This window comes from Nymphaea colorata, chromosome 14 (genome assembly GCF_008831285.2).
Source record: "Nymphaea colorata isolate Beijing-Zhang1983 chromosome 14, ASM883128v2, whole genome shotgun sequence".
NCBI lineage: Eukaryota > Viridiplantae > Streptophyta > Magnoliopsida > Nymphaeales > Nymphaeaceae > Nymphaea > Nymphaea colorata.
In genome coordinates, this window is record NC_045151.1 from 11,240,347 (window position 1) to 11,250,263 (window position 9,917).

Here is a 9,917-nt window from a genome sequence, read left to right on the forward strand (position 1 = left end):
ACGGAGAAAAGGGGAAAAAAAATGCAATGAAAAAGAAAAAAAAAAAAACATGCTTGTCGCTAGTCACCTTAGGCTTGTATGATTGCACGTCTGAGACGAGAAAAGGAGTATATATATAAGTAATTGATATAAAAAACAAATTTTGATAGATGACATGCTTTCATTCAAATTATTTTTATGAAAAATGTAGATTGTTATATTTTTTTTGGTTATTATAAAAACACTATTAAAGTTCTAAAAATGCTGCACATATTATATATATATATATATATATATATATATTTATTTATTTGTTGTAAAAGAGAGAGAGAAAAGTCATGATGGTGTGCTAGACTAGACATAGACTAGACAGAAACAGTCCAATCTGTTGAGACACTATTTACGTACACTATTTACGTGGGGATGGTTTTTTTATTTTATATTGTTAGTAAAATGTGCTTTTTGTCAATAAAAATGATGGTCAAGCTACCAGCGTCGCCAATGTAACTTGTGAACAGTTTTTAACGACATCAAATGAAAAACATTGAACACAAGAAATAGCCGGGTTATATATATATAATGAAATCAACTAGTTGTCGAGATATTAACAGATGGCTAAATAGCTCTAACCCGTAAATAAAAATCTTTAGCCACAGGAACTTAGCGACAAGTTATGGTGTAGCTGTGATTTATGATATTTTTAGCAACATATTTTAATTATTTAAACTATCGGGCAACATCAACCAAAAGTTTGTCTTAAATTTTGCGTTTAAAAAGAACCGATTTCTTTCAAGCTTCACTCATTCGGCTTACCCTCCGCTAACTCTTTGGCGTGTTTATTTTTCTGGAAGACCACAAGCCAGGCTTAACTGCTTAGCTAAGCCGTCGATTCATATCATAAGCTTCTCATATTATAACTTATTTGTTGTTTATCTACTCATTTTTATTTTTTATGTTGTCTTCTTAGTTTCTCATATTTTATTTGCCCCTAACATTTGAGAATTTTTAAAGTTCATAAAAATTTATTATATTTTTCCTTATATTTTTATCATTTTTTTCAATCTCATTGTACTATACCGGAGAAAAACTTCACCGTCTAAAAAGTAAAAACAATATTTGTGGCCATGATTAAACCAAGTTGGCTACATCGGCTGCTATTGTCTTTTTTTGAAAGCTGTGGAACTAGAGAAACATGGTAGCCCATGACAGATGAAAAGGAGCTGATCATTCCCAAATTCATAACTCAGAATGGAACACTAGTGTTCATTCCTTTGTACGCATCCCTTAAAAGATGAGTTAAACTGCCTAGTTGAGATATGAAGAAGCATAGGTTGGTAAGTTTGAAAGTGAGATGAGAGCATTTTGTAGGGAAGGTGTGGGAGGACAAGCTTTCCAACTCTATCAGCCATGAAATTTTGAAGGCCACACAAGGTCAAGCCAGCGAAGATGTAGCTCCTTCTTAAGTGGGCCTAATCAGAACAGCAGGATCATTGGCTGCTTCTCTGTCTCCAATAACAAAGGATGGAAGAGAAGACTTTCTAGCTGTCCCGAGGGCAGGAAAGAAGATGGGTATAGATGCTTCTGTTGAAGAATAGGCTCAGGATGCTGCTCCCACCCAGAAGCAGGCACAACTGCCGAGTAAATATGGGGACATGGATGGAAGGCTGGACACGGGCTAATTCTGCGGACCGAGACCGATGTGTGCGTGGGTAGGATTCACCTCCCTAACAATTGTCTTTGACCAAAGCTTTTCTGGTTTTTGTGGTTGTGGCTAATGGTGCATCCTGTGTATTTCATCTAAATAGTTATCTTTGTGAATAAAGGCAGGAAACCTAACTCCCAGCAGCCCCCTTCCATTGGAAATGTCCATGAAGATTGAACCACAATAGCTGGAGTGAGCCTTTACTGACAACAGATACTGTATACACCATTAACTTGCCTTACCCTGCCCAAAAGCTTGGCACCACAATTCTCTACAAGTACAGAACAATCAGCCTTGTTGAGTTCACTTTAGTCCTCTTCCTTTTCTTAGCCTGTTTGATTGACAGAGAAGACTTGTTTTTGGCAAGAGTTTTGCTGGAAGTGGCGAGTCTCGCTCTCTTCCCTTAAGGCAACACATTTCCAATGAAGTCCCTTTTTCCCTTACTGAAGGAGGAGCAAAGTTATAACCGAACCAATGTTACATATAACCACCTCATTCTTTTGTTTCGTGTGTGTCATTGTTATGATAGAAAACAGCTTTGCTTGTTCTTTTTTCTGATCATTAGCATGGTAAAACTTTCACATTTCAAAAGTTTGTCTAAGAAAAAATTTCCCTCGAAAAACCTTTTGCCTTGAATCAGATGGACCTTAAGCAAAAAAAGAAAAGGGGGGCCGGGGTTAAGGGTGAGGCTGGGCACCGGGCCAGGCCGCCGGGTACCCGGCCTAGGCCCGGGAAAAAGGTAGCCGGGCCAGCCTGACTAGTTGCGGGGGAATTCTCTAAAACTTGTCAGCAAGCAAACGAAACGAGTGAAAAAATTTGTCGCTGGAAAACAGGGATGATGAATCCCCACTTTGCAGAAGTACGGACTTTGAGAACTAAGATTTTGCAAGGGTATAAAATCTTTGTCCCTATGTTACATGCTCTTTACATAATCCATCCTGTCCTTACAGCCAATGACATAACCACAGCTACTTCTCACCAACCACTCCAGATTATTCCTCCAGGATAAAGTTGCTGCAGAGGCAGTTTTTTCTTTCTAATCAAATTCAAAAGGGAGAGGAAAGGGTGACGGAAGTGAAATGGCATTTCAAGCATAAACCCACTTTGCTGGCTGCTTAACCATGCTAAACTGCAAACCATAGGTAAGGTTACAAAATGAAGGATTTGTCAAAAGAGCACAGCGAAAATTTTGATCAATCACAAATAAACATGAATGAACTAATCAAGTGATTCAGCTAGTCAGGGATGAAGAAACCATTTCATTAATGCATGTACACTCGGGTGAGCAGCGAGACCTAGAGCACAGAGCCTGTTTTCGGTGCTTTGAAGTGCCACCACAAAATGGAAACTGGCCGTCCACCAACCCCTGCCCGTCCGTTGTGCCAACACCCTCAGAAACCAGTAATGCATATACATCCACACAGATTTTTTAAAGATCATAACATTAATAAATAATTGATCTATGTTCGAGTCAAACCATTTGCTTTCATCATGCACAAGTATTTTTTTGGGACTGCTGCCCCTGCTTGAGCACACAGTTCAACCACGGCTGGTGCATGCCCATAAAAACCTCTACCAGCTTCTGTAAGCACAGCAGGATCCTGGGGCCTTTTGTGCCACACCAGTTTGGGTGGTACCAGATCGTCTACACTAGCCGCCTTCCAAAAATGCATACCTCTCCAACCTTCGTATTTGAAGGGCCCACACATCCTTGCTTTGTGGCCACTCGGACCAACATGAACTTCTTTACAGTACTGACAGACCTTCACAGGATACACCATCATCAACCTCTTCACTCCCATTCTCATGTTTTCCCATGCCTCCAGTGTCCTCTGAGCTATGGAACGCAGCTCTCCAGGCAGGACATCACTTGGAAGTTTGTCATGACTATCGTTAGAAAAGCCATTACCTTCACCAGAAGTGTCCACTCCAGCTTGAGTGCAAAGCTCAACAATTGCAGGGACCCGTTCAAAATCAAATCTTTGGTCATGTCTTATGACATCCTGGAACATATTGTGGAGGTGAAAGGTTTCAACAGGAATAAGAATGTCGCTCGCTTGACCATCTATCCATTGGTGGAGTTGGTCCTTTGCGCTGCGCCGGTATCCTTGGCAGCTTTTGATTAGGTGACCAGATTGACTAATAGAAACTTCAGGACAGAATCTGAATTTGAAAAAAAAGGGGTATCAAAGGGCAAAAATAAATTACTATTATGTAATCAAAAGCAGGAAAAGCACAACCACATGCATCTCTTGTCACCTAAGATACGGCAAGCAACGGTCACAAAAATAAAATACAACTGCCTTAAAATGGAGGAGCATTTTACATGGCTAACTTTTAACACGATCAGAATGTTGGCTGTCTAGGTGAGTAACTTTAAAAAGGCGAAACAACAAAGAAAAGCTTGCAATTGCTTAGCCCTCCGTTTCTAGTAATTCTTGTGGAAATTAGAGAAAACAAATAGGTGATTACAAACAAAAAGAATTGCTTGTGACTCTTTTAGTACTGATTATGAAAACAAGCACCATGAAACATGTAATTTTAATAGCAATCACCATGCCAAGGTTTAGAGGCTGGGAAATCATGCTCCAGTCTTCAACCTGGCCATATTTAGTTTGTCCGTCGGATGCATATGGATTCATTTTGGGCACAAAGTAATGATCCTTTTTCTTCAGATGCATTTCCCTTTTCTGATCAGAAATTGATTCATGTCAGGTAATACTTTCTGACCAGAAGTTGGTATCTAGTTTCTGTTCAGATTATTACCTTTATATCTAATCTATATTCTGACCCATTCCAAATCTATACCCTCTTTCCACTGATTTCAGTTCAGTATAATATCATTATACGTTGTTGAACTGTATCACATCTTTTACGTTCAGTCTTCACCATCATATTCCTTCCTTTTACACAGTTTTAAATTTCCCTTACATATCTGCTGTGGATTACAGGTTCACTCAGCTTTCCCTTCTCTTTGGTTCACAAGAGCATTTCTTTGATCTCCCTTTGGTCAATCATTAATTCACTAAGATGCAAGTAATTGGATTTACAGTAAAAATAACAACATTACAGAACTTATCAAGCTCCAAAAAACCTTTTGCATAACTTTTTGATGCCAATCCTAAGGTCCTCAATTTGTTACTGATAATAAAAGGGTCCAGGAAGCAGTTAATTTAAATGACAAGAAAACTTGCAGAAAATAAGTAGAAAAAGGTTTAAGATCCTTTGCAGAGCTTATTTATAGTTGTAACCTGTTGTCCACATGATATTCTTGCTTAAATATAATCTAGGATTCATTGAAGTATCTTAAGATTCTGAATTCCTAGAAAGATAGAACCAATATCCAGAGAGCACCGTAACTGTAGCTCGCCAGCTATCAGAAAGAAATAGAAAGATGTCTACTGCTCACTTGGAAGTGGTTTTTGTGTTTGCCTACTGCCTATGAAAGAGACATGAAACAGCTTGTTAAGGCGTTACACAACACCTTTACATCCTCTCAAAGTTTTTTGAATCAGATTTTGTCCTGGTCTTTTTGCTGCCTTTGAACTTTAACGCTTTACATGGATAATTTAGTTAATTAGAGAAGCAAAGAAGATTTCATCTTAATTCTCCAAAACTATAGTTTGACCAGTAAAAATTTGGCAGGAAGGTTAAGACCAGCAGATATAACCATCACCAATGAGATTAGATCATTTGAAGTCCCTTTTTCTTCAGTTTCAGCTTCACAAAGACCCTATCCTTCAGTAATGACCATTGGCTTCAAAAACTACAGATACACAGCTTGATTGAGACCATGTTCTATGCGATTAGATCTTTTGAAGTCCCTTTTCTTCGGTTTCAGCTTCACAAAGACCCTATCCTTCAGTAATAACCTTGACTTCAAAAACTACAAGTACACAGCACGATTGAGACCATGCTCTCATGGAATTCCAGTTGGTTAACCAAAATGGAATAGGAAGGCTAAAATGTGGAGGCCAGCAGGAAGGTTAAGACCAGCAGATATAACCATCAACAGTAACTATTTTTTTCGAGGAGAGGTAGTTAAGTATCCAACAGTGGTATCTAGATTAATACATAAATTTGAACTGCAGCATGATGCCCTCAAATTGGAGCATGGTTCAGCGTGTAAGAAGCACAACAATGTAGGATGGATGTTATCATAAAGAACCAGAGCAATCCATGATTTCAACTCAAGACCTATTCACAAGAACTCATGGTTCTAGGAGCAACCAAAAGAAATTTGAGCGGTCTATGCTCAAGCAAAACATTCTAAGCCTTCGAATAAGAAGGAAAGGTTGCAGATTTCTTTTGCACCTCACCCGGCCAAAAAGGACGTTCCGTACATTCCTGTCCGATCCTTAATTGGATATATATTGACCCACAGAAAGGAATAGGCGATGGAAAAGTTGCTTCATGAGGGAGCATACCTGCAGGACTTGATGGGAACAAAGTGGAGAAGAGAGGAGACGCCTTCGATCAGAAGAAGCCTCGATTTAAGGACATCGGCTGCGACGGGGACCATGCTCCTTACTGGGTAATCTCGGCTCCTGGCGCGTATTCTCTTGAGGATCATGGGCCTAAGCTTCTTCCAGTCCACCCTGGCTCCCCACGTCCTGCGGAAGGAATCCATTCAAACTAAAGATGAATTACTACCCAAAAAACTTCTGCCTCTCTGTATGGCGTCCTCCTTCTCCACAGGACCTATCGATGAAAAGCCGTTTTCCGATTATCTTTGAAAAATCTTGCGGAGCAGGGGCTGCCCATGTCAACGGGATACATCCAAGGCTTCTGCCTTTCCAAACAGTAACCCTCCTCTCCAAAGCCTATGACCGAAAAACTGCTTTCCGTTCCTGTCGATTCCGAAAAAATAATACAAACGCTGACCATCGACGGAGTACGTCGGAAAATCAGGTTCTTGTCGCCTGAACATAGGCTTCCGACTTCCCGAACAAGGTCCCCTCCTAAAATATAAACAATTCGCAAAGGAAAATGGCCACTGCCTACAAATAAGAGGGCGTCCGGCCGGATACCCGACAGGCTTTCAGTAATTGGGTCGGGTCGACGAACCTCGAGTTGGCTCGACAACTTTTTGGGTTGTGCAGGGCCAATTATATATATATATATATATATATATATATATATATATATATATTTATTTATTTATTTATTATATTTTTTTATCTAGACATGTGTTTATATATTAAATTTATATATTTTCAATGTCTTTTAATTAAATCAAGCCGAGCTCGAAACATGGGCACGAGCTCGAGTAACCCGAGCCCAAAGCCCTTATGCTATTGTATTCGAGCGAGACACCATACCATATCGTCAGGTAGTGTTGTACATCTTTGGTAGTTCCTTTCATATTTGGATGCAAGAGGGCAAGTCATCTGCTAATGCACATGACGAAAATAAAAAATCAGGTAAAACTCACACTAGACAGGGCATATGGCATGTGCTCGACAGAATGCTAAGAGGGGAAGGACACTTACCATGGCTTGGACTTGTTCACCAGTAGCAGACATGTAGGTTTGCCCACCCGGCTGATGATGGGTAGGACTTGTCATCTGATTTAGGACCTTACTACATGAGAAGAGGCTGTCAATGCTAGCCAAGTCAAGAGGGAGTACGCGAGCCAAGGTATGGCCTGTATGGGCCCTGGCCTCAATTTTTTTTTTTTAAATTTACATGTAAATTTTAAAAAAATTCACTTGTTCTATACAAAAATTTTGAAAAATGATATTTAGGCCTTAGTCAAAATTTAGAAACTTTAATTTGGCCCGCCTCATGAAAAAATTCTGGTTTCGCCCCTGCAGCTAGGGGTTGAGGCCGGTGCCCGGCCTCAATTAGAGGGCATGCATGCCACATATGACGATCACAACATGGCAGGAGGCGCGATACGAGCTGCAATTGGTGGATGAGATGTGCTCGAGTTTAGGGGGTTTAGCTGAGGAGATCTCGCCCTTCAATCTAGGTGTGGCCCAATTGTGTAGATGGGGTGGCAAGCAAGGGGAGAGCTTCCTCCTCACTGATGCCTAGTTTGCCTGCAATCATCTTTCTGACAATGATTGCCTTTCCTTCAATGCCAACTTAATTGCCCACCAAAGACTAGTAAGGGGCTGGCTGGACTAGCCCAGTTCCTTTTGGAATTTGACAAAAAACAAAAGAAGTGAGTCGTCAAATTAAGTTTGGGCTTCATGCTAGATATGGGGAGAGACTCAAAGCAAAGTTCTGGATTAAATATCATGTGTGCAAAAAATAGACGCAACATAAAACCAATCAAAACACTAAATTCAAATAAACGAGTCTCATAATTGCCTGATGAGGGTAGGTGGCTAAGTTCATGCTAAATTTGCCATCCTTATTGGTTAAATTATGTTGGGCTACAAAGTAAAAGGCTTCCATTTGGGTGTGAACCAGCTCTATGTGCATGGGATGAAGGGGTGCCACATGGCTCAGGGCGAAACTGGATCAGCTGACGAAGTGGCTGACAATGATTGAGTGTGTATGGGACTCAGGTTGGGTGATGAGAAGTCTAGGTTACAAGGCATCACGCAGAATAAATTTGTCAAGAATATCTTACCTTGTTGGTGTTAGCACTCGTTACCATATGCATTTCTTGTAACCGTTAATGTGCCGTTCAGGACTGTACGCCTTCCTTGCTAACATTTTATTTCCTCAACAAATTACATATATTTTGTGTAACCTGTAAATGAAAAAAGGAAAAAAAGAGCACCAAAGCTGTGTGATGCTTTCATCATGGACATAGGATCTGCAGATCCGAACCACGTAAATCTGGTCTATTCTTCTTCTCTACTTTTCTAAATCTCATCATGGTACAAGAGCAGTGAAATGCTTCAAAGCTTCAAGTCCCTTTTGTTTTCTTTACTTACCAATGATGCTGTATGGCAATGAAGGAACCAGTGATTCTAAGGGATAGAACTCAACGAGTGGGTCCTCTATGCAGAAACATATTGTCGTGGAGACAGGTACCACCATTCTGACAATTACAAACGTTCCATTGAATGGCTTAAATTATATGTCATGGAAAAAAATCAAAACCAGCTATTAACAGCCCTAACTATGACAAGTGGGAGTCTCGAAATCATATGGTCAGGTCTTGGTTATTGAATTTTATGGATGCTAAAATTGCTCAAAATTTTTATTATTTTGAAACTGTCGAAGAAATATGGAATGCTGCCAATAAATTATATATTGAAAAATATAGTACGGCGTGCATGTATCAATCTCGTGAAATTTCTGAGTTGAAGAAAGGTCATATGTCTTTGAGTGACTATATTGCTACACTTAATGGGAAGTGGGATGAGATGAACTTCATTGTCCACTTTCCACATATCTTGCTCGCATTAAGAGGCAACGAGATCAAGAACGAGGCAATGAGATCAAGAACGAACATTCAAACTATTGGCTGGTTTAGATGAAGATTATGAACAAGCAAGAAGCCAAATCTTGAGGACATCTAATCTGCCCTCTTTGGATATGGTGTGTAACACCCTCTTACGAAAAAAAAGAGGAAGATTATGAAGACCGGTGACACTATTGGTACTACAACTAGTGTTGAAAAAATTGAAAAGCTTGCTTTTAATGCCTCAGTTGGCAAAAAACATGAAGAAAACATGGAGGCTCAACAACCATTTAAAAATAGAGGCAAACGACCAGTTTGCACGTATTGCAAAAAAGAGGGACATGTCTGAAAAAAATGCTGGAATTTACATGGGAAGCCAAACAAGAAGGGAGATCTTCTAAAGCAGTAGTATAAACTGCAGGCCCAGTTGGTTCCATCCGATGTCAAAGAAGGTGAGGTTACTCTTGCTACCTTTGCAAAGATGATTAAAAATTTTAATGATAAGAAAAATGCCAACATGGTAACTGCTTTATCAGCATTCACTTCACCTAGGAATCAGCCTAATATGAATTCAGATACCTCTCTTACTAGAAAATATTCTTGGATCATGGATTTGGGTGCATCTAAACATATGTCAAGTTTTCATGACAACTTGAATGGTATAGAAAATAGAACTGTCACTATAGCTAATGGCACCTCCATTAAAATTGTTGGAGTTGGAAAAAGAAGTTTTTTTCAAAAAAGATTTGAAGACTCTTTATATGCCTGACCCTAGCATCTAATATTCTCTCTATCTCCAAGACTACACATGATTGCAATGTTATTTTTTCTTCTACCAGTGTAATCTTTCAAGATAGGTTGAAAAAGATG

At 39.6% G+C, this 9,917-nt stretch overlaps 1 protein-coding gene across 1 annotated transcript; it reads right to left on the reverse strand.

Annotated features, from left to right (window-relative positions):
* Positions 1-2,826: 2,826 nt before the first annotated feature.
* Positions 2,827-6,643, reverse strand: LOC116267420 (APO protein 4, mitochondrial). The gene is made up of 2 exons (XM_031649123.2): positions 6,109-6,643; positions 2,827-3,844 (listed from the first exon to the last, which is right to left on the reverse strand). The coding sequence occupies exons 1-2, from the start codon at positions 6,309-6,311 to the stop codon at positions 3,142-3,144; spliced, it is 906 nt and encodes a 301-aa protein (XP_031504983.1). The 5' UTR covers positions 6,312-6,643; the 3' UTR covers positions 2,827-3,141.
* Between the last annotated feature and the right edge of the window lie 3,274 nt (positions 6,644-9,917).

Bases quoted from the DNA above. Each gene is read 5' to 3' on its own strand.
- LOC116267420 (XM_031649123.2), bottom strand. From the start codon at position 6,311: ATGGATTCCTTCCGCAGGACGTGGGGAGCCAGGGTGGACTGGAAGAAG. The intron at 3,845-6,108 runs GTATGCTCCCTC...TTTCAAATTCAG, and splicing joins GTTCCCATCAAGTCCTGCAG to ATTCTGTCCTGAAGTTTCTA.